We start from the raw sequence: 27,644 nt of genomic DNA, 5'->3' as shown, positions 1-27,644 counted from the left end.
TGCTCCCTCTCCAATGGGTGACAGCACTGTCTCTCCAATGGGTGACAGCACTCCCTCTCCAATGGGTGACAGTGCTCCCTCTCCAATGGGTGACATGAATCACCCAGTCATTCAGTGAGTCAACGGCAAGGCCAGGACTTGAATCCAGGTCTCACGGCCCCAAAGCCTGTGCCCTCTGGCCTGCTGGGCGTGAGCCAGAAGACACCAGATTCTTGTGTGGGCAGTGGAAACATAAAAAGGACACGAGCACCACAACTACCTTTATGTCATCTAGGAATTCGATGTCTTCCTTCCCTATTGCTTTGTTTGTCCATATTAAGGCACTGTAGGTCTTGGTCTTTTCTTCTTCACCTTCTTTCATATGTCCTATTGCCTCTCTAAACAAAAACAGTAACAGAAAGTTTCTCTGAATATGTAAAATGCACATAAGACTTGCCCAAAACTTCCCCTTTAAAAAAAACAAAACAGCTCTGTTGAGATATAATTTACATACCGTATAATTCACCCATTTTAACAATACAAGTCAATGATTTTAAGCATGTCTACAGAGTTCTACAGCCATCATCACAATTAATTATAGAATGCCTTCATCAGCCCCAACAGAAACTCCACTCTGTACCATTAGCCCTCACTCCCCATCCCCCATCTTCCCAGTCCTAGACAACCACTAACTGACTTTCTATCTCTATACATTTCTCTGTTCTGAAACTTTACATCAAATGGGATCATACAATATACTGAGTTTGGTGTCTGCTTCTTCACTTCATGTTTTCAAGGTTCTTCCACGTTGTAGCAAGTATCATCAGTACTTTATCCCTTTTTATTGCCGGATAATAGTCCACTGTAGGGATTTACCACATTTTCTTTATCTGTGCATCAGTTGGTGGCATTTGGGTTGTTTCTACTTTTTGACTATTTTGAATAATACTACTGTGAGCATTCACGTACAAGTTCTTTGTGTAGGCATATGCCTTCATTTCTCTCGAGTACATATCTAGAAATGCAATTGAGGGGTCATACGGTAATTCTATGTTTGACCTTTTGAGAAAATGCCAAAGTGTCTTCCAAAGTGGCCATGCTTACAATCCCACCAGCAATGTATGAGGGTTCCATTTTCTCCACATCCTTGTCAACACTTGTTATGATCTATCTTTTTTATTATAGCCATCCTAGTGGGTGTGCAGTGGGATCTCCTTGTGGTTTTGATTTGCATTTCCCTAATAGCTAATGATGTTGACCATCTTTTCATGCTCATTGGTTATTCACATATATCTTCTTTGGAGAAATGGAGATCCTTTCCCCACTTTTAATTGAGATACTTGATTTCTTGTTATTGAGTTATAAGAGTTCTTTACATATTCTGGATACAAGTCCCTTATCAGATATATGACTTGCAACCGAAACTTGCCTGGTGAAATCACATCCAGTGAGTCTACCCTTACCTTGTGACAAGCTGCAAGTCCCGCACTTGGATTTTGTCAGACGAGTTATTAATTTTCTGTGGTAGCAGAAAAAGAAAAACAATTAGCAACTCTAGCTCAGCCACAGAGTTGCAGAAACAGGACGATTTCCATGTCATGGAAATGGTTTACCTGCTGAAGCTCCTTAATGTCCTGTGAAGTGAAATGTACTCTATGAGGATTCACCAGCTCAACTGCAAAGGGCCTTCCTGGCAGCACACACCCACATGAAACAGAAAGGTGTTGATGGAGTTAACATCTGGGCTAATGCAAGAGGGTTAGGAGGTGTGAAAAATAGGTGGGGCTCTACCGAAAGTTTACTGACGGGACTGTGTCTGGGGGAGGAAAGAATGTGTGAAAAGAATCAGGGGCTTTCTCGGAGGATGGCGGTGCTGCTACACCCAACTGCAGGCAGTATGTGAAAATGACTGTTTTCCCAAAGGTCCTCTGAACAAGCCTGTGTTCATTACAAAGTAAAATCTAAACACCCACTAACTGAGTTGGTTTCTGCCACATGCAGCAATGCCCAGGTGAGCCGTGCTGAAGTCCGTCCTCCCAGCCTAACCTGCAAGTGAAAGGGACACGCTGTGATTCCCTGAGCGGAAGGGGCCGCACATTTCAGATTGCTCGGGACTCACTCTGACCATCTTTGTTGTAAAGCAACATGTAAAATGAGAGAAATAAGGGCTAAGAGAGCAGAATCACTTTTCAAATGAAGAAATGCATTTTGAAAACTGTACTGGTACTGCTGAAATGGTATTAAATGGAACAACTAATAATCCAACTTTGGGGAAAAAAATTAGGCACCGCCTTGTTAATGAATATACTGGTAGCCCCTTATAACCTACAGGTACGCAGTCAGAACAGGAAGAAATGAGTCCTGTTAAGACATATATTGCATATTTATAAAGGTAGCTCCATAACATAGAAAGCTTCCCACTTGGAGAAGCTCTGGGCTCTGTCCCGCTTTGGTTTTGCCTAAGAGACTACGGTAAGCCGGCGGTCAGAAAAGGGTGATAATGGGAAAGTCAGTTCTAGTCTGGGGATGCTGTGGCCATCTTACCATTTCCTAACGTTCTCACATCAACATCTTCTCTTCCAGAGGATGAAAAATTAAAACCTTTGGAAAGCAGATAAAGGGAGAAAAACATCAGAGACATTGTAGCTGTAACACACTGGCTCCCAACCTTTGGGAGAGACCCAATCTAAGGTCTTGGACAACCAATAGGAGAACCTCAAGGGATAGTTGTCATCCCACTTAACCTCTAATAAAAATAGTAATGACAATAATAAAGCATTTACCATTGATTGAGGGCTTATTATATGCCAAGCACTAGGCTAAACATTTTGCACGCATTATTTCATTTAGTCCTTATGAAAGCCTAAGGAAATAGGTATTAAATAAAAGAACACTGGGCCTCAGAAAGGGTAGATAACTTTCCCGAGGTCACACAATCAAATTGCAGAGCTAGACGTTTCTGCCCTCAAAGGCAGACCTTCACCATTGTCCCTTGCCACCAACCCATGGGGAAGCCACCATCCTATGGGAAAGCCACCACCCCATGGGGAAGCCGTCACCCCATGGGGAAGGCACCACCCCATGGGGAAGCCACCACTCTATGGGGAAGCCATAAGCAGAGAGCCATTGAGAGGCATTCTCCCCCACCTGGCCACAAGCGGATGGTAAAAACTCTATCATTTTTCTTTCTTTAAAACAAAGCAAAAACATTTGTTAAAGAATTGAACTCCATGAAAGGAAAAGGAAGGGGGAAAAAAGGTTTGATTCTTTTTTAAAAAAACAGCGTGGATTCTAAGATAAATGGATCCTCACAGATTAAAAGGTGCAAACATTGGAAGGGGAAAATGGTAAAGAAAGGGTTACACAGCAACTTCTTCAGACCAAGAGTTGACTGATGATTCCATCTTTAGCACCACAGCAAAGCTGACTGTGAGCAGGTATTACTCTATATGCTTTATTATGTTAACACAGCCCTGGTGGTGCAGAGGTTAAGGGCTCGGCTGCTAACCAAAAGGTCAGCAGTTCAGTCCACCAGACGCTCCTTGGAAACCCTATGGGGCAGTTCTACTCTGTCCTACAGGGTGACTGTGAGTTGGAGTCGACTCGACGGTTACAAGTTTTGGTTTGGTTTTTTGGAATGAGGTAGATACTGTGGTTATCCCTATTTTACTTATGAGGAAGCTGAGACAGAAACAGGGTAACTCACTTGCCTACAGTCACAGAGTTGGTAAGTGGAAGGGTCAGGACATGAAGCAGGCAATCCGCCTCCAGGCTCCACTCTTAACCGCCATGCTAGACCGCACCCCACAAAACCAGCCCAAGGGGCTCAAACTCATGCCCGTGGGGACAAGCAGACCAGAGACTGGGAAAGGGTGGGATGTTTTGGGAACCCTGACTGCACGGTCAGTCATTAAGTGGTAAGGTTTCAAGTTTCTCAGCACAGAGGCTGAAGGCTGCAAGAACTTGAGCTCACACCTTGATTTATGAAGCCGGTGAACACGCAGCTACGGGTTGCCTAATGCATGCGAGGCTCTAGACGCTGGGGAGACGAAGGTGAACAAGGGGGACACAGTCTTCACCCTCACAGAGCTTACTGTTTGTGGATGGATGTGGATTGTAACGGGGGCAGGGGTGGTTCAGTGGTAGGAGTCTCGCCTTCTATGCAGGAGACCCGGGTTTGATCCCCAGCCAATGCACCTCGTGCGCAGCCACCACCCGTCCGTCAGGGGAGGCTTGCGTGTTGCTGTGATGCTGAACAGGTTTCAGCGGCGCTTTTAGACTAAGATGGACTAGGAAGAAAGGCCTGCTGATCTGCTTCTGAAAATCAGCCAGTGAAAACCCTGTGGATCACAACGGTGTGATCTGCAACTGTTCATGAGGATGGCGCGGGACTGGGCAGTGTTTCGTTCCATTGTGCGTGGGGTCGCCATGAGTTAGGGGCTGACTTGACGGCGGGTAACGACAACAACATGGCCTATCAACAACGGGCAGGGACAGCACAGGAGAAGTACACGAACCTTCCTGCACTAAGGGCACAATGCTAATACGACCTAGAGGCTTGTATTCACTCCTTACTGTTCCAGCCGCGCTGGAGAGCACGAGATGAGGAAGGACAAGCTTGCTGGGAAGAAGAGACGGAAAAGGCAGGGTGGAGGGGTGGGGGGTTGTATACCATTCTGACAGCCATTTTTCTCCCAGGAAAAGATTCTATATGCAAAGGTCCCATGTCGATTTTAGAAAATGAGAGGCTAAAAGCCTTGAGAAGTCCCATGAAAACAGTACTGAAGATTAGCCCTCCTTTTTGGGATGGTCAGATATGAAGACTAACCCGGATGGCACAGTGGTTAAGAGCTTGGCTGCTAACCAAAAGAGCTCTTAACCACTGCACTAACAAGGCAGGTAACCACAAACACCAAACCTGTTGCAGTGAAGTCGATTCCAACTCACGGCGACCCCAAGGGTTACAGAGTAGAACTGCTCCCCAGGGTTTTCTTGGCTGTAATCTTCACAGACGTACGTCTCCAGGCCTGTCTTCTGTGGTGTCACTGGGTGGGTTTGAACTGTCAACCTTCAAGCGAGCAGTCGAGAACAAACTATGCGCTCCCAGGGGCCCAGGGAGTAGGTAGCTGTTGCTAAATGGAGCGTTCAGAATGGCATCTGGGAAGCTGAAAGATGCGGACTCCCTGACGTATGGTTGTCTTTCACTTGCCCACTCCCATCTCCCCACCAGCCATAATGTCAGGAACCAGGGGGCTCCATGGAGCCAGAACCTGTGACTGCTGGGTGGAGGGAATAGGCGGTAAACAAAGAGGTAGTTCTACCAGTTACTGCTAAATCAGACCAGAAATCTCAAATTCATGGTTAGCCCATAAAACTGTTCTCCCACAAATTCCACCCCATCAACAAGAAAGAGCTGCAGAAAGGAAGGTCAGTGAAGCCCAAACCCAGACTAAGGGAAAGGGGGATTTATTACACCTTTAGGAACATGTTTCAAACTGGTAAACTAAGGAAGACATCCTTGAACCTCAGGCTGAGAAACACTTTTGGGAACAAACCTTAGAACTTTATTAGGGTGCAGTGATGACTGACAGCAGACACAGAGGAAGAAGACCCACTGCCTCAGGGATTAGGAAAGACACGATTAAAACTGGTTTGGGTTTTCTGGACTCACATTGTACCTTCCCTTAGCCTTCTAACACTGTGAGTTATTTGAGGCTTCTGCTCAAAGGAACAGAGATTTCAAAACCAAAAACTAAACCAAGAGCAAGAATAACGGAGAAGTATAAGGGGTTACATCAGGTTATAGTACTCCTCGTGCCCGGGGGCAGACGGACAAGGACTAAGATGGGTGAGAGCTCGGACGCTAAAGGCCCAGAATATCAAGTTCAGCAGTTTGGACTTAAACCTGCGGCTGGCTGTTGACAAAGCTTTTCAGCAGGGAACTGAGATGACAACGACTTAGCAAGGGAAGTAACGGATGCGCTAGGGAAAACTGCTTACACAAATAGATCTCGATCCTGAGCGTCAGAGTTTATCACTCATTAACTAGGGAGTCAGCAAGTAGACAGAAGGGGCCACTTTGAAGTGACTGAGAGACAAGTCTGTCTACCTCACCTGGAGGAAGCAGTTGGGCTGCTCTGGTTACTTCACCGAGCTGTAAAACTGTCATCCCCTTAGGGTGCCGCAGTCAGGACCAACTCCCCAGAGTTGTTAGATGGAGCCATTCATCAAAAGTAACAAGTGATACATCTGAGCAACACAGGTTTAGCAAACCAATCTGTGCAGATCAGCCATGTCAAACAGCAAGGCCTTACCCCTAACAAGCAGCCAGTTAGCAAAGAGGCCCAGAGATCTGCTTTGTCCCAGGTGGCTCTGGATAAATTTCCTCAACACACAATTACAGATGCTGAGCACACAGTTGCTGTTTTCAGTTTGGGGACAATTTCTTCCCCTCAAGTGGAAAACGACAAAAAATCACCTTCATGAAAGATTGCAAGGGGAAAACACTGCTAAGAGCCCTCCAGAACCCTAGTGGTAAAGGGGATTCCTTGGGGCCCAAACAATCAGAACTGAAGTGTTCTTGAATCTTCTTACAAAAAGGGGGAAAGGTGGCTTCACAAAGAGTTTGAAAAGGATGACTTTTCTGTGCCAAAGCTTAATGTTCACTTCTTTATAAATTGGATAATCACTAATTTCTCCGTGAAGATAATGTAATCAAAAGACTTATTGAGTTGCTCCCTTTATATAAGAGGCAAAGTCTTAGATGAGCTCACCAGTTAGTAAATAATAAGTTGAGTACCTAAGAGCTCAGGGCAATAGTCCAGAGTCTTTACTGTTAAGATTCAGGAAAATATTAGGTTCTTGGATTTACTATCTTCTCCATTCTGTAAACAATTCTTAAAGACCCTTAAAGAAAGGGCCCACCTAGAAAATGCAAAACAGAATTTCAAATTCTCATGGACTCTAGACTTTCTGGAGCCACAGAGGCTAGATGAACCCCTGAAACTACTGCCCTGAGATAATCTTTAAAACTTAAACCAAAAATATCCCCCTGGAGTCCTCTTGAAACCAAACAATAGTTTAACTAGTAAAGAATGTCTGCCTTGAGCATTATGCTCTTTTAAGAACTATCTAAATGGGATCAAAGTGACAACAGCAACTTGAAAGATTAGACAGGAACCTTAGTGGGCAGTGAATTTATGTTAATGGGGGAGGAGCAGCTGAAAAAAGGAGAATGAGAATGGTTACGCAGCTTGAAGAATGTAATCAAGGTCACTGAATTGTACGGGTAGAAACGGTTGAATTGGTGTGTGTTTTGCTGTGTCTACTCTCAAAAAAAAAACACAAAAAACCCGTCTACCTGATAATGAACGAACTATAATAGGGATGTGGTCTGAAACGCTTCCTTTTCCTCCTAACAAGCCAGAGAGCTGAAGGACAGCCACATCTCATCCAGACCATCTGCTTGCCATTCCCAAAGCAGGCTCCTCTTAGGGTTTTTCAGAGGGAAAGACGGATGTCCAGCTGGTCCCTCAAAAAAGGCTTTCTATTTATGCTAGGAAATCCATTCTGCAGAATGGCACCACTCTCTGCCTGCAGTTCTTCCTAATGTGTTAACGAGATTTCCTGCAATTGAAATCTTAGCCCCTTTCCTCTTGTCTAATGCTGGGTGAAATCACAAGGCTTTATGCCGCCCTTGACCTGACAGGCCTGTTGAGACAAGGAAAACACAAGCCTGACCGGATCTGACTCATCCTACAAACCCTGGCTCACGATACCTAGGACATTAGAACACGCACAACTTCCACTGAATCTTTGTGAAATGGTTGCTGTTGGTTCATGTTCTCTAAGCCTGATCTCCCTCCCGTGATACTGGGATAAGACAGGAGCCGGATATTTGCCAGCGTTATTCTTGAGCTAGAAATTCTTGTTCTAATTTCCTCACGTTCTCAAGAAGAGGCCCAGGCTGAGGTGTCCCCAGGTCAGGGCTGAAGTGCATCCATTTAAAGTAGTTTCAATTGTTTTCAATTTCCCAGGAGAGGGCAGTCACCTTGACAGGGGAAAGAAATGCTTGGTCACCTTGACCCACGTCCAGCCCAGCCCATGACATGAGGCGGGGAAAGCTGCCAGGCTTGTGGGTGGCTCACAAAATATAGAAATCCTTTTTGTCACCCCCAAGAAATCTCTTCATGAGTGACAATGTACTTAAAATCATGAATAGCATTAACACTTACTCTCTGCTTTGAATACTGTCAACAGATGATCTGAAATTAATTCTTCTACGGAAGACTCCAGCTTCCTTTCTCCATCAATTATCCAAGGAGTTTGTGGTAGATTCCTGGAGTATTTATTATATCTCCCTGCCAAAGAGATGGGATGGTGTGATTAACACAATAGGTAAAAACGAAAGCAACAACTACATATTGAGTGCCCGTCTCCTAGGTGCTATGGTGTGAAACAAGGCCCAGCCCTCAGCTGACCTACAGTCTAATTCGGGAACCAAGACACAGACACGGAGATAATTAGATAAAAAGGTCTAACGACACCAAGGGATGGCTACAACATGATGTGAACGGTGCATCCCATGAGTTCTGAAGAAATGCTCAATATATTAATTCATCAGGCTGGCTGACTGAATCAGTTACAATATCACAGGAACGCACCATGGACTACTGAGTTTACACCTATTAATAATACTTTCAATGAAATATATGTATGCCATAGAGTTGAAATACAGGAAATTTTGAAGTTTTTGTCATTAAAAAGAAAAAAAAAAAACCCTACAGAGTATGACTCACCACTTTATGAATAAAGCTAAACTAAGACAGGAAAGCTGTCACCGCCCGAGGGCAGGGTGGTATAGTCAAGGCTGAAGAGTAATTTCATTTCAGCTATTCATAAGAAACGCCGATAATTTTCAAAACAAATATTGCCTGCTAGATTACCTCCTGGGAAAGCCAGCGTAACAGTTTTTTTCGGGCAGAAACTACAAGCGTTTAGTCATTTTGGAGAGAATGAAACTGTTTTCAAGTTGGCTATCAGGTTACAGAACATCCTCCCTTCTGCTGACTTTCTCCTGACCAGCTGTGGGTCTCCACATCCACCTCTGTTTCCACTTGGCCATCTCTGATGAAGACTACTGACACCTGGGATGTGTCACTTCCCTTTGGCAGGACATCTGCAATAACAGATCTCCTAAGTGACCGTCAGCAAGGCCTCAGAACCTACAATAAGCTTAGGTGTCAGTGCTAGTTCTCAGAAGAGTTAACTAATCAGAAGCCATAACAACAATAAGAAAGATACAGGGGAGGAGTCAGTTGAGTTTTTCAGAAAGGAGAGTAAGTTGACAGGTAAGTATAGTCTAGACTAGATATTTTACCAGCCACAAAAACAGCACCATGAGCACATTCAATGTCAAGAACAGTGCATACAGCCTTTGGTGAGTTTGGAGGACAAGGAAACTGCCTGCAAGACAAAATACATTTTACGGCTGCTATTTTCCAGACAAGATATTGAATCACATAACCAAGATGAATCAGCATCGTCTGACACACACAGACCCTGGGTCTCTCCAGAACCAAGCCTCTCCCTAGCTTCAAGTTTCAGAACAATGAGGTCCTGCAGGTCTCCGACTACCGCTCTCCCTGCACGACAGGGGCATCAACCTAGGGAACTGGGGCTCTGCTACTCTCTTTCCTGTTCAGAGGCCTCATCTTCCCAGATGATAATTTCCAACGGCCTCGAGATTTGGGGGAGGGGACATATCTCCGAGGTGGAAGCCCATCTAGGCTTTGACCATTTTGCTATCCACAGACTCCTGCTGCTGGCTGACATGACCCTCTACCGTCTGAGGGTAGCTGGTGTGCAGAGACTGGCCACATGCGCGAGCCCCACCTGTGAGGAAGGCAGGCTGCCATTTTTTTTCTTTTTCCTTCTCACTTTCTCCTAGGATCTTGGGAATCAGATCACAGAGCCAGAAAAAGTAGAATGTGTCAGGCTCTGCCATTTTGGTTAGAAAACTTAAAAAAAGAAAAGAAACTCCAGTCCGACTGCAGGCAGGGAGGACAGCGCAGGGCTATCTGTGGTTTTATTCTCAATCCACTGTCTGGGGGCTTCCAAGACCACTAACTGGACTAGGGTCTACCTGTAAATAACCAGGTGTGCACTTCACCCCAAATGCGTAGCTGAAAAACTTCATACGGTTTCCCAAGACGCCTTGACAAAGAAATCACTTAGAAACTCAGATCTGTTGCTTTTATAGAATAACTGTCCTCACTGTCTAAAATTTAATAAAAATATTTCCATTATGAGACTCGTTTTTAGTCAGTACCAGTAAAAAAAAATCAAGTTGATTCCGACTCATGGTGACCCCATGTATGTCAGAAGAGAACGGTACTCCACGAGGTTTTCAATAACTGATTTTTCAGAAGTAGATCTTCAGGCCTTTCTTCCGAGGAGCCTCTGGGTGGACTCAAACCACCAAATGTCATTTAGCAGCTGCGCGCGTTAACTGTCCCACACTTGGAACCCTGTTAGTCAGTCAAATACATGAAACCTGCCTCATAATTTCATTATTTTAAATTTATTCAAGGATATTCTGGAGGAATAACTATGAAGACATTTTTATTAATGACATGGGCGCACTGAGCATTAAAATACAGGATTTATGGTATTTAATGAATTTCAGCATATTTTAACAAGTGAGGGCACTCCTGTGCCCTTGTCCCCCTCTGTGGAGATGGCCAATACTAGGAAATGCAGGATGGGGTGTGATGGGAGCAGTGCGGCTGGGGAGTCAGGAACCCTGGTTTCTAAATTCACTCTCTACAATCCCCTGGAAACCTTGGGCAAGTCAACTCCCTCTTTTTTCCTCAATATTCCCTTCTAAAAGATAAGGAGGTTGGATTGGTCATAGATTCAAATATTAATTTTACAGGCGTTTATTGAACACACTACCTGCCAGGCACTGTGGCAGGGGCTGGGGTACAGAGATGACCGAGACAAAATCCTGGTCCTGAAACACTCCAGTCTTGTCTTAGAGATAACCCAAACTGCCTCCAACATTCCCTTCAAAATTCCATGCTTCTTAGTTTCTACTTACTTGCGGAAGTCCTCTTCTTTGATCTTATTCAAAGCTTTCATGACTGCCATTCTAGTAAATACTGACTATACAGGGTAGAATCAAAAGAAAAGACATTTTATTACCTAGACGAGAAAACAGCACAGGTGAAACGGAGAACACGGTGGGAGAAAATTTATTATTTGACACACTTAAAAGGGATAAATACGTAATAGTTTCAAGGAAATAAATAAAACTTAAGAAGCATTCATAACTTCAGGTCTGCAATCAGTATGCCTCTACGACCCTCCGCTTCAACCTGGTCTACGTCTAAAACATCAGCTAGATCTAGAAGCACAGGTCGCCTTCTGTTCTGTCCCACGCCTCCCAAAATGAGATATTCTTCCAACACAAAAATGATGACCTCGCAGGAAACGTGCTTTGAGTATTCTTTCCCAGGCAGGCCCCAAGAGGAATTTATATTGATCCATCTACATTTTCTTCCCTGCATCCCTTCTGGGGCCACAGTGTATGATTTAGAAGTTGACTGCCAGGGTACTGTAAAACAAAGTGGACCAGCTGCCCTGGTACCCAGCAAGTGAACGTCACTCAGCAGCCACAGACAGACCTCGCAAATCCACTACACCAAACAGACAGGCATCGCAACAAATGTCCTACTCTGGGTGCTTTATGATGAGCAAAGCCAGACCACACGGTATACACACTGGAACTAATTAGTGCACATACAGTACATATGGAGCCCTGGTGGCACAGTGGCTAAGAGCTCGGCGGCTCACCAAAAGGTCAGCAGTTTTGAATCCACCAGCTGCTCCTTGGAAACCCTATGGGGCAGTTCTACTCTATCCTGTAGGGTCGCTATGAGTCGGAATCAACTCAACAGCAACAGGTTTGGTTTTGGTCTTTTATAGTACATATGCATTTTATACTATGATACATCTCAATGGTTTCTTCTGTTACAAGAAATTACATCTGACTGAAAAGGGGCCCGACGTAGGCCTCTCAACAGTTTATCATCAGTCAGGGCAATGATTTTCTCAGTTAGACCCTGGGGAACCCCAGGGAGCTCTACGAGGTGCCTTAGGGGTAGAACTGAAAATAAAGGGCCTGTTTGATAAGACATGAAAAATTGGGCCTGTTACCACCACTGACTGCTCTGACCAGGATGACAACAGAGGGTTCTGGACAGAGCTGGAGAAGGATGTAGAACAAAATTCTAGCTCACAAAAAAAAGACCAGATTTACTGGCCTAAAGGAGACTGGAGAAACCCTGAGAGTATGGCCCCCAGACACCCTTTTAGCTCGGTGGTGAAGTCATTTCCGAGGTTCACCATTCAGCCTGGGAGTGGACAGCCCCGTAAAACAAAACGGGACTAATGAGGCACAGCAGTCCAGGGACAAGGGCCAGAAGGCAGAAGGGGACAGGAAAGCTGATGATAGGGAACCCAAGGTTGAGTAAGGATAGTGTTGATGTGTTGTGAGGCTGTTAACCATTGTCATAGGGAAACATGTATACTAACTGTTAACTGAGAAACTATTTTGTTCTGTAAGACTTCATCTAAAGTGAGAATAGCAGCACAACTGGAAGAGCATAGTCGATGTCACTGAACTGTGCATGTAGAAATTGTTGAAATGGTGTATCTTTGGCTATGTATATTTTCACCAAAAAAAAAAAAAAAAAAAAAAAGGTCGAGAAGCGGGAGGGTTGACTTGTTGTGGGGTTGTTAACCAATGTCATAAAACAATATGTGTACTACTGTTTCATGAGAAACCATTTGTTCTGTAAGCCTTCACCTGAAGTACAATAAAAAAATAAAAAATTTAAAAAAAAAATTGGGCCTGGAAGAATCTCAAAAAGTCATTCAATTCACTTCAAGCCGTAAAGCAAGAAAACTACATTTAAGACCCTACAAATCCCATTGGCCAAATGGCCTGGTGTTTACGATGCTTTGATAAAAATTCCCTTATCCCATTATTTAATGCTGTACTCGTATATTTCCTCAAAGGTAACAAAAATAAAGCCAGCTCTTCAATATAAATATGGCTTATAGGTCACTCGAGCAGAACTTCCCAACTAGTGGGAAACCCTGGTGGTGTAGTGGTTAAGAGCTATGGCTGCTACCCAAAAGGTCAGCAGTCCCAGTCCACCAGGCGCTCCCTGGAAATCCGACGGCGCAGTTCTACTCCGGCCTTCAGGGTTGCTGTAAGTCGGCATCAGCTCGACGGCAACGGGCTTGGTTTTGTTCCCAACTAGTGTGGCCTAACAGGGGCTACAGCGGTGCCAAGACGCTGATCCTTCAGCTCACAAGGACTCTGGTTGGGGCCAGGGCAGCGGGAACCTCCAGGCACCTCCTCTCCAACCTGGAGCCACTTCCTCCCCTCAGCGGCAGCGAGCTGCACCGACACGGTAACGTTCTAGGTCCGCCATGACGTGAGAAAAGGAGAAGCACTGCCTTCGTCTGGGGTCTTCGTTTCTAATTCTTTCTGCTCGGGGCATTTGGCAAATGTTACAAACCAGCTTCTTCCCACTTCTGAAGGGCCCAGCAATTACTCAAATGGGGATAAAGACCAGTAGACGTTTCTTTGACAACAAACTCATAGCATTTTTAACAACCATAACAATAAAATGAGGTCTGTAAAGCAGCATGTAGCAACGCCTGGGTCTCTGCACAAAACCAGCTAAGTAATTGGGGCAAGAAAGTTTGTCCACGCAGTGCCATGCCATTTACCCGGGCAGCATACGCGCTAAAAAAAAGTACATGCCAATTAATCAGCTCATTAACGTGAAGGCCATGGATAAACGCCCTTTCTGCAAATGTAGCCTGAAATGTTGTTGTTGTCAGGTGTCATCGGGTCGATGTTCGACTCATAGCGACCCAACAGGACAGAGTAGAACTGCCCTGTAGGGTTTTCTGGGTGGTAATCTTTACAGAAGCAGGTTCTTTCTCCCTGAGGGCCAGTGGGTGGGTCTGAACCACCGACCTTTCAGTTAGCAGCCGAGTGCTTAATCGTTGCGCCACTAGGGCTCAATTAATATTAATTCTATTAATTCAGGATTATCCTAAGTGAAAATAATTTACTTTCGATTATATTTTAAAAGCCCAAATTTCTGGAAAACATGGATATAGGCAAGTCTTTGGAATGCTGCTGATATTTACCAAGGATTTTCCCAGGTGATGTAATTTTGGGATTAAAATTTAAAAGTTGCACTTCTTCGAATGGGTAACTGAAACACTTGTTCTAAATTTAGTGACATCAGGGGAACAACCCAGACAATGATACGAACATGAGGATGTTTGTATGCCACAACTTCCTTGCCAGAGGCAAAGGTGTTGAGAATTGAAAACAGTAAAAAGAAACGTAGCAAATGGAAATATTTAAAGACTGAGTCTTGGTATATTAGAGTTGCCACATTTCTAAGGCATATCCGTTCTGTTGTTGATCTGAATATTCAGCTCAGATAAAACTCACTAAAGAATAAGAAGTAAAAAGAATGTTTACCTGTTTGTTTTTAGCTGGCTTGAAGCAATCTGGGCATATCGCACGTCTAAAATAAAATTCGAGTTAATATAAAAGGTTAATGAGTTTATTTTGGGATGGATATAATTCAGACATACTTTAGACAACATGGCTGCTAAACCGAGGATATCAGGAGCGGACAAAAGGAATCCCTATCCGAGTTGCCCTGGTGGTCATAGACCTGTCTATCAGAGGGCACCCTTTAAGCCTCCTGGGGCACAAGTTCTGACTTTACTCTTCAAAAGGAGAGCAATCCTATTGTCATGAAAACCAAAGAGCATTGAAAACATGACACAGTTGACAGCGTTGTTTACAGGGCGACTTACAGGAAGTGGCAATCCTCGACTGTTGCTGGGTGAGCAAAGACCACACTCACTTCAAACAAGCTCTAAAAATTATAAAGACAGTTTAAAAATGAGCAAAAGGAAACCAACATGTCACAATTTATGAATGAAATAGAAATTCGCTTTCAAAGGCTGGCTCAGAAAAAGTGACAAGGAGAACTGGGAATATTACCGCTCTCAAGTCAGCCTGCTTACAGGCAGCTGTAAAGAAATGTGTTTTTCTTTTTCTTTTTTTTTAACTTTTAAAACGTAGTTGCCAGTGATCCTACCAAAAAAAAAAAAGATCAGTAAATTTTAAAAGGTCAGGATTTGTATGGGTTTTGTACATGGATGTAAGCTAGGTGTGAAGATGAATGTGCATCTAGGGACCTGGAAGGAGATAGTAACCGAAAGAGATTTGTTCCTGTCAATATTACAATTAGAATTATTAACAATGCAAAAAAGTTATTCATATTCTTAAAAGCCTGAATGGGCCTTCTTTTTTACAGTGCTCAAACTTCTAATGGATTTGAGCTTTAAAAGAGAGATCTAATTTGTTTGCTTGTTTGATTTACTACAAAAGCATTACATTCCAATTGTAAAATAATCCCACAGCGGATGTTTTTCCACCCCGACTCCCTGAGGAGGAACTATTAACATTTGCTGTGCTTTCTTCTAGCCATTCCTATGAATATAAACATACACGTGTATACTTCTCGAGATGTTAAAGATGCTTCTGGAAGATTGCCTTATTCAATTAACATTACATCATGGACATCTTAGCAACTCTAGAGACCATAACATACTTATGTTGGAGAAAGTTTTTCTGTAGTTAAATAAATAAATAAAGCTATGATGAACATCGCTGAACACAAACGGCACGATTTCATACTCTATATACACCTACCACGCTGAGAATATACAAAGTTCCACAGTGAGAAAACGAATGTAAATGCCATACCTGTGTCATGATTTTCTTACCTTTTTTATTGAGCTCTGTGTTTATCGAATTCTATATTTACTGAGTGGGCTGAATTGTAGGCAAGCCCATTAGCTATATACTAGAATCACGATAGTGAAGTTATTTTTTCTGCTTCTATTCTAGTCTACAGAATAAAACTGAAATGAACTATATTTCTTTTGCTCAAGAAAACTTCATTCAACTTGAATTTATTAGAACATTTTTACATCTTTTGTTTTCTGTTCTTACTAATTCAACATGTAAAATCATTTGTGCTTCAAAACTGAAATTTGAGGTAAAAATATTTTGCATCAATGATTTCTCTAATTTCCAAAGTACTTTCATTACCTCATTTCCTTTTCATACTATCTGTGAAGTGGTTTGACTCTCTACTCTCTCAGTATTCTGTTGAAAGAACAGCGAGAGCTTACTCTTACTAACGGAGGGAAAGAGAGTTACGTAATTCAGGATGGTTTGAAAAAAAAGCCTAACTATTTAGCTATGGAAGATGATTTGTTGATTTTACTTGAGTAGAGGTGTGTCTAATATTCAGGGAATTTCCTTCAAGCAAAACGATGGGGTAATGAAACCTTACTATTAAGATCTAATTTAGGATGAGCAGGGATGCTGTCCCGTTTCCACATCTGGAAACATGTGGAGGTCCTATCTGAGAGTCAAACCATTCCAGAGACTGTGCAAGGCTTGTTCTGGAAAAGGAGAGATGGCTAAGTGTTCTGGTTTCAAAGGTGGCCTCTGCCTAAAGGAAACAGAGAGGCTTGGGGTGCCCACGAGGTAGTGACACACTGAGCCCACAGGCACTGCACTTGTATAGGTTCTGTCTACATATTTGAAAACAAGACTAGCCACAGGTAAACCAAAATCAAACAGTCTAGAGTTGTCCCTACACTCACTCTGTTACTTACATATTGCTTTGTATCTGTAAATCTGTTTTTCCAATTACATTATAAATACATTGAAAGCAAAGATTCATTTCTAACCTTTTACGGTCAATGAGGGTACGCTGCACCGGTTACAATCCTAAAGGGTTTGGATTACAAAAAAGTCATGGGAAAAAAAATAGGAAAGGCTTTAACCTCAATTTAAGACTATTAAGAGTTTAACATTTAAAAAGCTTAACTCTTCACTGGATTATTTAGAAATGATTCCTTGTGCTACCCAACACTCAGCCATATGATGAAGAAAACTCGTAAAACCAGAGAACAAAATTAACAAGGCTGATGACCCGATACCTTGCCATCAACGGGAACGCCCAGTTCCTCTGAAAACAGGGGGTGAGTTATCCATTTGTAGGCTTCTTTGAGCTGAACTATATCATTTCTTCCCAGCGACCGACTCTGCTTTCTGAATAACATAAAAATTCACTCACATGTAAAACTTCACTTTTACTATTAAAGGCAAAATATTATGCAATTATTTAAAGATATTTACTGAGTGCCTATTATGTGCCAGACGCCATTTTACGCATTACAGAGAAAGCAGAGAACAAAACAGACAAAAATCCCTCAACTCCTGGATCTTATATTCCAGGAGAATCAAGGGGCTGCTTTTTAAAGGCATATATATGCAATACAGTTTGTAAAGATTCAGAGACAAAAGCACACTAATGAGTTTTTCTGAGCGAGAGCTGCCAGATTCCAGGATTTATGTATCAAAAGCCAGAACGTTGGAATAGAGGGGATTGTTTATTGCTTGGAGACCCTGAGTAGTGCAAACAGGTACCGTGCTCAGCTACTAACCTAAAGGTTGGAAGTTCGAATCCACCCAGTGGAGCCAAAGAAGAAGGGCCTAGCGATCTGCTTCTGAAAAATCAGCCACTGAGAAGCCTAGCAAACGGTCACCGTAAGTAGGAATCATCCGTATGACAACTGGTTTCCTGCTCGGAAACTGCAGAACTGTGTATTACAATCAAGTCATCCAGACTAAAAATGCTTGCATCTACTCTCTTGCTGAAAATGGGGCTTACTTTTGGGAAATAAATGTAAAAGTTAGACTTTTTTTTTTCCTTTACTACTGAAGAAGACATATTAAATCTTACAGTATCACTTGTCTGAAATGCTCATCAACGTAATATTAGATTAATGTCTGAGTAAAAAGCTGACGTACCTCCAAAATCTACTCATGAGTCGATAAATAGATTTTGGCAAGTCCCCATTATGAGTTCTAGCTTTTAGTTTATAACCTAAAATTGGTGACAGGAAGGAACTGAGGTAAGAGAAAAGAAAAGCTGCTCAACCCCACTGGGAATGCTGCGAAATCACTAACAAACTAACAAGCCCAAGTGATTCAATAATTAAAAGTTCAAAGCAGCCGTACAGCTGCTTTGAATAAAAGAGATCTTAGGGCAAACTGTGAATCATCCCTTAAATGACTATTCCCACCAACAGAAACGACCACTTACAGGCAGTATCTATTGCAATTTCGTTCTGCGAGAGGGATAGACACTGCTAACTGCAGGTGGAAAACAAGAAGTATTTAGCTAATGGCTAAATTTAATCGATCTTAAAAAAAAAAAAAGGATATAAAGACCGCTGTTCTTCTAAAAGTACAAATTAAGAAACAGTTGACCTACCCATTCTGTATCCAGCTGAGAATATAACTAGGTGCATGGGGCAGAGTGCTTTCTCTGGGATTTTGGCTTAACAATGAAATCTCCAGATAAGTCCTACATCTGACAAATAATCAAGTTACTTCTCTACATTCAAGGATTTATTCAAACACTAAGTGTGTGAGCTTTATAAACTGTTCCTAATTCTCTGAATATCAGAAACATTTTAGGTGTGTTCAAAGACTGAGTCTTTTAACTAATGCTATTTGCACACAAATAGCATCACAGTTGAAAAGTCCAGTTAAGGAACAGTGAGGGGTAGTTTTTTCCTTCCAGATTAAGGAGCCAAAGGAAAGGGTTAACAGATATTTTATCCTTATATAAAAGGCAAAAATACAATACTTAAGATGTCAGATTAATAATCCTGAAAGTTGAATGTGGTTGACAGCTTTTCTAATATAATTTAGGGTGAAGTTTTCATACAGGTCCTTAGCATGTGTCTGATTGTCCTTTAGAGGCGTGAGTGCTCATTAAGGTAAATTCAGTCCCCACTGGAGGAGCAGTAGTTAAGCATTTGGCTGCTAACCGAAAAGTTGATGGTTCAAACCCACGGGCTGCTCTGCAGGAGAAAGATGTGACAATCTGCTTCCATAAAGATTACAGCCTTAGAAACCCCATGGGGCAATTCTACTCTGTCCTATAGGGTCGCTAGGAGTCAGAGCTGACTCCGTGGTAATGGGTTTGGTGTGGTTTAAGGTAAATTCAGTCCCCGTTTAGTACTTAGTAACTACATTTCTCTCCCTCTTCTCTGTCCGATAACTACTGATGAGGATGTCAACTTTTGCTATAGATGCAACACAAATGACAACCATTCTAGGTGAACCACAATATCGGAAGCAATTAATTTTTTCTAAAGTCTTTGAACTGATTCTTTAATGGCAATTCTTCCCCAATCTTTTGAACCTAGAATGAACTAGGGACACGGAGAGAAAAGATTAGTGTCCTATGTTTTTTCTGTTCCAGTATCCTTATATTGATTAGGATCAACATAAGGAATTCTGGGGAAGAAATAAGCTTGGTTAACTATCCTTTAATAAGGAATGAAAACAACACACAAGCAACATGGATGCAACCTGGAAACACTTATAAACACCATGCGTGACCACACTAACAGATTGCTCAAGCAACACAGGGTCAAATTTTGTTATGAGACCAGAATCGCAAGCACTTGAGACTAATTTAAGATAAACCAATTAAATCCCCAAACCTACGATAAATATGTGGCTTATTACCATTTAAAAAATGCAGATGTGAAACACACAAAAATTTTTTTTCTATAAATCACTTGCCCAAGTCTGAGATTCTAACAGAGAAATCCACACTTCTCTCTGAAGTACACAGGCCCTCTGGCAGTCATGTAGCCCTACTTATACTGCTACAGAATCTTTTGTTTCAAAATCAGAAAAGCTCTGGAAAATTAAAGTCTTTTTTTTTTTTTTCCTTCAATTTAGTTGGCAACCAAATCCTGATCTGAATATGTGTGGCTATTTAGAAACTTTATTTAGAAACTTAGCGTGGATATCCGTATGTTTCATTACATAAGTATTAATGTGTTTGATTATATACTACCATCCCAGACTTGGGAGGAGAGTTGTATATTATTTATACCATATTACATTTCTAAAATCCAAAAAATTCTAAATTCCAAAACATATCTGGCCTTCAAAGTTTTCAGATAAAGGATTATGGACCTACGTTTTCTATATCTTATCTGTTTATGTACAAAAAAACCCCATTGGCCTCAAGTCGATTCCAATTCATGGTGACCCCATGTATTTATGCAGTCTGCTAAAAAACATAAATTCACTGTTTTTCATTGTTGTTCTCCCTTCAGAAAGATTTTACTTTGTAGTTTTTCTGGTATAGTTAATTTTTTCCGAGTATCTAAGGCCAATGTAAAATTTATTCTTTTAAAATAACTGCCCAAACTACACCATACAAGTGCCTAATACGTATAAAATATGTGTTTATATTCACATTAAACCTACAAAAAATGAATCAGCTGAAATGAAGTACAAATATAATAGGCAAATGAACTGATTAAAAAAGGTTGATGCCCTAAAGTTTACACAGTACAAATTTTCTCTTTGCACCAATTTTTCTAGTCGCTAGTGAGCTCACTCCAGAAAAGACACAGTAGTCGTAGTAAACATACTTTAAATATCAAGTAGCTTGATATATTTACACAATGACAAAAAAGAGAAAGAGTAGCTGCTGAGGCTGCTTATGTACAACCAAACACCTCAGGGACTTGATTCCTTGGTTTGGAGGTTTAGGGTCATGGCTTCATGGAACATCCCAGTTAATTGGCCTAATAACGGGTTTAGTGCTTCTGTTCTACCTCCTAGTTTGTTGTGTAGTACCTGGGGTCAAAAAGCTTACAAGCTGCCAACCAAAGCACAATTGGTCTCTATTCACCTGGAGCAACAGAGGAAAAGGGAGAGTCAAGACTAGGAGGAGGATACGGAATGTGTGGCTAATTGCCTCCGTGAACAACTAACTCCTCTGCTATGAGACCAGAAGAACTGGATGGTGCCTGGCTACCATTACTGAACATTTTGATCAAAGATTCCATAGAAGAATCTTGATCAAAACGGGGGAAATACAGAACAGAATCTAAAATTTTCATAGACTCTAGACTTTCTGGAGCCATAAAGGGTGGATGAACCCCTGAAACTACTACCCTGAGATAATCTTTAAACCTTAAACCAAAAATGTCCCCTGAAATCACCTTATACCAAACAAATAGTTTACCTAGTAAAAAAGGCCGGCCTTGAGCGTTATGCTCTTTTAAGAACTATCTCTATGGGATCATATTGGCAACAGCAGTGTGAAAGATTAGACAGGAACCTTAGGGGGCAGTGACTTTATGTTAATGGGGGAGGATCAGCTCAGAAAAGGAGGGTGAGAATGGTTGCACAACTCCAAGAACGAAATCAGTGTCACTAAATAGGACATGTAGAAACTGTTGAACTGGTGTATGTTTTGCTGTGTATACTCCCAACAACAACAACAAAATAAATAAAATTTAGGAAAAAAAGAAAAGGATCAAATAGCTCATATTCAAATGGTAGTAAAAATTCCCTACCTAAATCACTTACCCCATTTCCTGTTTTACCAGCAACCACGCAGCATGCTGTAGGCAATGCAGTCACACCCAGAAAGAAAAGAAAAGGGGAAAAGTGTTCAGTGAAATTAAGTTCCAATATCATTACTGAAGTATTTAACGAACTAGCTAACCAAACTCCCCCTTTAAGGAGAGGAGTTGGTGTTCAAAATGTGGCAGTGACCTCAATCTCATTTAAAATCAGAAATGAGGTAAGACTCCACCTCACGAGGCTAATTTGCTTTGGCCTAGGAATTCAGCAGGGGTATCCCCTCCTTCCTACAGGTTTCTGTTTCTCATTAATGAGGTACGTGTGTTTTTTAACATGAGTAGCTTACACATATTTTAAAAATATCTTACTATTTCATGGGGGAAGGCCCAAAGTGACTAGTACATAATCCCCAAAAGGCAGAATCGAAGGCCTCCGTTTTGTTTTTTCTTTTTTTAATTAGGCTAACAATTTTTAACTCTATCTAGTTAATGAGCTCATGCTTAAGTGTTTAGGAGTTAAATGTACTAATGCCTGCAACTCACTTTTGAGATACAACCAAAACTAAGATGGACTGATGGCTGGATAAATGGAGAGCTAGATATATAATAAAGCAAATACAGATTGTAACAACTGTACAGTCTAGCTGGGTATATGGGTGCTCACTGTACAATTCTTTCAACTTTTCTATATGTATAAAAATTTTCATAATACAACCTTAGGGGGAAGTTCTCGGAAGCATTCATAAAGAATTGGAAAAAACTGTTAAAACAAAGAAGACGGAATTCCCAGTCATGGCTGTTGTGAAGATTCTATGTGAAATTCAGGTAAAACGCTTAGCATAGTTTAAGTGTGACAGTAAGATTTCTCAGTTCCCCGTTAGACTCCCACAGCTTCCACCTTAGAAGAAGGTAACAGAATTACCTCAGTATCCTGTCCTTCGGGAACACGACAGAGACACACGTGTGTAAGTCAGTAAAATAACACATGTACTCTCTGCTCTGCGTAGCACCAACACGGCCAGCCGCCAACGTGCATACCCACCCCACACCCTGGCTTGGTATGTATATGCTGTGGTTCGTATGTAGAACTCTGCCCTTCTCATCAAACGGGGCTCCCTCCAAACGACCAGCAGAGCACTGGAGGCTTTGGAAGAACAATTCAGGACCGCTCAGAAACATCAGGAGCGTCGCTTAGTTCAACCAGCGCCAAGCAGACTGAATTAATGACCAGCTGGACGAGGGTTCCCGCCGCCTGATGGTCTGCCCAGTACCCTCCGAGGTGCTAGTCTGTTAGCAGCTCAGCCCGATACCATCTACAGCACCACAAGACTCTTCCTTCTTCTCTGTTTACTCAAACCCGCTTCCACAGCACACGGGCAGAAGACCTAGCTTTCCTCATGTGTGAAACGAGAGAGCTTGGCAAAGACGATCGTGTTTTAAACTTTTCTGGGTGGATGGCTAAAGGTCATCATGAATGGACTTTAGTTAGCATACTGTTATTGGGATAGAGGTTATTAAGATCACAAGACTCTGAGACCAGAGAAGAAGCGAATCCTGGTCTCCTAAAGTTGAAACCCCGGAGTCAGTATCACCAAGCAACACTTGTTTCCTCATCAGTAAAAAACCAAGAACTAAGTCAGTTACCGTGGAGTCAGTTCCAACTCATGGCGTCCCCCAGATGTTCAGAGCAGAATGGCACTAAATAGGGTTTTCAAAGGCTGTGAGCTTTTCGGCAGTAGATTGCCAGGCCTTTCTTCTGAGGTGCCTCTTAATATTTCCCTCACAGGGATTTCAGGAGGATTTAATGAAGTCGTGTATAAAAAGAACCAAGTAAACTCCTGGCATGTACTTAATAAATGGTAACTATTGTTTTTCTGCGGCTAGTCATAGGTTTTCACTGGCCAATTTTTTCAGAAGTAGACCGCCAGGTCCTTCTTCCTAGTCTTAGACTGGAAGCTCAACTGAAACCCATCCACCAAGGGTGACCCTGCTGGTATTTGAAATACTGGTGGCAAAGCTTCCAGTATCACAGCAACACACAAGCCACCACAGTAAGGCCAACTGACAGACGCGTGGTGGCATACATTCCACCTTCCGGTCATTAATGGATGTTTGCAGCTGTTTCTTCTCATTGTGAGTCATGCCACATCAGCAAATGAAGGTCCCAAAAGTTTGACTCCATCCACGTCATTAGGGTCGACTCTACTTTGAGGAGGCAGCTCCTTTCCAGTCGTCTTTTGAGTGCCTTCCACCCTGGGCTCATCCTCCGGCACTGTATCAGACAGTGATACCTTAGTACGACCCTTGCAGGGATTTCCCAACGACTTACTGAAGTCATGTATACAAAAAACCAAGGAAAACTCCTGGCTTGTACTTAATAAATGGTAACTGTTGTTGTTGCTGAATTGGAAACTTGTCTCCAATTTCCAAATAATAAAATTTAGATTTATCCCTTAAGAGATTTACAGGACTGATCCCAGGCCTTCCTCTCTCCAAACCGCTCTGCTATAGGTAGTTCTGGAATCTCCCTCAGCAGTGAAACCCTCAGGGAGTCTGAGCAGGAAGGAGTTCTTGGGTGTCACATGCCCTCAGCTACTGGCCGAAAGGTTGGCGGTGGCTCAAACCCATTCAGAGGCGCCTCTGAAGAAAGGCCTGGCGATCTCCTTCCATAAAACCCTGCGGAGCAGCTCTTCTCTGCAACACACGGGGCCACCATCAGGCTGACCTGACTCGGCTGCTGGCTGTCTGAGCTGTGGAGGCCTGTCCACCCTTCTTTAAGGGGACTCCCACCCCCTGTCCTTCTCTAGTGACCATTGTGTGTCTCCTCTGTCCCCACAGCCACCTCCAGGAGACGCCATCAAGTCTGCAACGTGTCCTGCCACCTGCCTATAAAGTAGGGCAGAACTGGAGGTGGCCAAGGGAGACCAGATAACCGCGTGGAACAGGTAGGAGTAAATCAAACGTCTTCAGGAGCTCACACTCGCTGAAGGGCCTTCCTGACCCTCTGCAGGCCTCTGGATCGAGGGCGCCTGCAGCTCGGATGGAGCTAATCACACAGCAGGGGCGGGAAGACGGAATCCCGAAGAAGTCCATGTTGCTCAGCCACTCAGCTTTCACCCCATGCTAGCAACACCTGGACCTGTTTCTGCCGAGGAGAAAGATGCACACTTCTCCCGTTCACGTGGCCAAGGTAATGTTAACAAACGTTCTGTTCCTTAGTAGGTGGAAAAATCCATTCTCTGGGGTAATCAATTTAATTCTTCCTCCCCAACAGAACCAAATAGCATTAAAGTTGTCAAGTTTAATCAAATGTGATACCAGAGGTAGTATGTCACCTCCTGAAAATTCAGGAACCACACAACTTAATCCTGGGCTCTGCTGTAAGTTTATTATTCTAGGCAAGTCCTAAACGGGGCAGTTGAATAACATGCTTGTTAAGGTGCTTACATACTCTGATAACACACACACACGCAGAGACAGATACACACACAGACACACACACACAGAGACACACACACACAGACACACACAGATACACACACACACAGACACAGACACACACACAGAGACACACACACAGACACACAGATACACACACAGACACACACAGACACACATAGACACACACACCACACACACACACACCACACAGACATAGACACACAACACACACAGACACACACACACAACACACACACACAGAGACGCACACACAGACACACACAGAAACACACAGACGTAGACTCACATACCAGACACAGACACACACACACACAGAGACACACAGATGCACACAGAGACATGCACACAGAGACACACACAGAGACACACACACAGACACACACAGACACACATAACACACACAGACACACACAGACACACAACACAGAGATCCGCACAGACACACACAGAGACACACACACCCAACACACACACATACACAGACACACAACACAGAGATCCGCGCACACACACACACACACACAGACACACACAGACACACACAACACACACACATACACAGACACACAACACAGAGATCCGCACACACAGACACACACAGAGACACACACACACACACACACACACACTGCATCTGCTCAGGTTTGACTTCTGAGCTTACGGTTCAGAGCTGGGAGTTCTTCAAGCACCAGACAATGAGAGAGGGTGACAGTGGGGCCAGGGATGGAGGGTGATTGAGGCAGAAGTGACAGGAAAGAGAGAGAGGGTGAGAGAGAGAGAGACATTAAAAACAGCACGCTGCCAAACTACGATCCAGTAAAACCAGGGTGTGCGCAAACCAGGGTGGGGAGTCAGCGACCAGCGATGAAACTGGAAAAGTCAGCAGGTTTTGAGTACCAAGCAAGGGCACGAACCCCAGAACTGAAACCCTCGTATGAAAAGCGCCACAGTGCGATGTACACAGAGCAGGGGTAACATCTGGCCCTCGGATCTGCCACAGTCCACTGAGTCACAACACGTCACCACCATTCTCGCGGCAGCGCTTCTCCTGTGTGGTAGATCCAGGGGAAGACAAAGTACTTCTCTACCACACACAGGGAACAGAGCACGAGACAGCCGTGTGCTCCAGAAAAATGAGAGAACGCGCTTGGCCTGCTTTTCCCATCTGTTACCGGCCGGGCCCTCACACACACCTGAGTAAGGAACAAACAGCAGATGGAGAGGCAGTCGGTAGCTGTGTGGTGACCTGCAAGGCGGTCTCTCCCTGGGCCTTGGTGTCTCAACTCTAAGATGACAGGATTCCACATGTAATTATTTTGGGGGTGCCTCCTGTGTGGTGAGATCTTTGCTGAGAATATAGAGATGAAAGACCCCACTCTCTGCCCATAAAAGACCCATGACCTGGAAGAGAATAAGGGGAAGTGGGGACAGAAATAAAACTACAGAGCAGCGGGTGTGGTAGGGGCCTGGTGGCACAATGGCTAAACAGCTGGCCGCTAACTGAAAGGCTGGCAGTTTGAACCCACCCAGCGGCTTTGCAGGAGAAAGACCTGGCAATCTGCTCCGGTAAAGATTACAGCCTAGGCAACCCTATGGCGCAGTTCGACTCTGTCACACAGGGTTGCTACGTTGTCGAAAATCAACTCGACGGCACCCAACGACCATAGTGGGTGCTGTGACAGGGCTAGCCTTGGGGAGCACAGCTGAGGGAGAAGGGACATCTAATCTGAGATGTGAGGGATCAGTTACTCAGAACTAGCTGGACGAGGAAGGAAACCGTCTGGTGCGCCGGCCAGAGCGTGCGGGTTCTGGGACCTCTGTCAGCTGTTCCTAAGGAGCTGAGGAAGTGTGGTTCGGGGATGCGCAGGAAGAGACAGGACTCGTGTGTCCTGCTAAGCGGTCTAGATTTTAAACGTAAGGCAACGCGAGTACACACATGGATTTTAAACAAGGACGGCACGATCATGTCCATCTGGAGGACAGCTCAGTCTGGCTGCGGTGTGAATTAGAAGGCAGAAGATGGTGAGGAATGAGGACTTTGGTAAACTAACGCAGTAATCCAAGCCAGAAACACCGTACGTGGGAGCAGAGGTGGAGACGAAGATCATGAGGACAGAACCAGCAGGACCTGGTGATCGGCGGTGACGCGGGGATTTCTAAATTACCACAAATGCCTTCCAACTCCAAAGTTTCTTGAATCCTACACACCTCTTGGACACATAATAATAGCAGAGAATACAAATGTAGACCTGTATCAACAGGGAAATGACAGTGGTAGTGTGGGTAGCTGAAGGCATTAGAAATACCCCTGCTCCCTCCTCTTCTTCCCCACACGCACACCCATGCACGCACGTGCACGCGCCCACACACGCGCCCACACGCACGCGCCCACACTCATGCGCACGCGCCCACACACGCGCCCACACACGCGCCCACACGCACGCGCCCACACTCATGCGCACGCGCCCACACACGCGCCCACACGCACGCGCCCACACTCATGCGCACGCATTGGCGTATTTTTCTTGCACACAAACAGCCAGCTGGGAACTGGGCTCAACAGGAGGTTAATGCGATAGAGACTCTTCCTCCTTCCCACC

General features: G+C 43.6%; 1 protein-coding gene across 3 annotated transcripts in view; it reads right to left on the bottom strand.

Annotated features, from left to right (window-relative positions):
- PUS10 (pseudouridine synthase 10) overlaps positions 1-27,644 on the bottom strand; it is an 85,178-nt gene that overhangs the window by 13,880 nt on the left and 43,654 nt on the right. For all 3 annotated transcript variants that reach the window (XM_023734929.1, XM_023734925.1, XM_023734935.1), the window contains exons 5-15: positions 21,587-21,621; positions 17,110-17,221; positions 14,902-14,963; positions 14,558-14,603; positions 11,081-11,145; positions 9,359-9,444; positions 8,214-8,339; positions 2,524-2,580; positions 1,593-1,669; positions 1,443-1,498; positions 260-377 (exon numbers count right to left, since the gene is read on the bottom strand). In XM_023734929.1, coding sequence (XP_023590697.1) covers positions 260-377; positions 1,443-1,498; positions 1,593-1,669; positions 2,524-2,580; positions 8,214-8,339; positions 9,359-9,444; positions 11,081-11,145; positions 14,558-14,603; positions 14,902-14,963; positions 17,110-17,221; positions 21,587-21,621 — 840 coding nt within the window. The remainder of the gene's footprint in view (positions 1-259; positions 378-1,442; positions 1,499-1,592; positions 1,670-2,523; positions 2,581-8,213; positions 8,340-9,358; positions 9,445-11,080; positions 11,146-14,557; positions 14,604-14,901; positions 14,964-17,109; positions 17,222-21,586; positions 21,622-27,644) is intronic.

The sequence above is a fragment of the Trichechus manatus genome, unplaced genomic scaffold (assembly GCF_000243295.1).
Source record: "Trichechus manatus latirostris isolate Lorelei unplaced genomic scaffold, TriManLat1.0 scaffold00005, whole genome shotgun sequence".
Lineage (NCBI taxonomy): Eukaryota > Metazoa > Chordata > Mammalia > Sirenia > Trichechidae > Trichechus > Trichechus manatus.
Note: the sequence above shows the minus strand (reverse complement) of the source record. Positions and strands in the feature narration are given on the sequence as shown.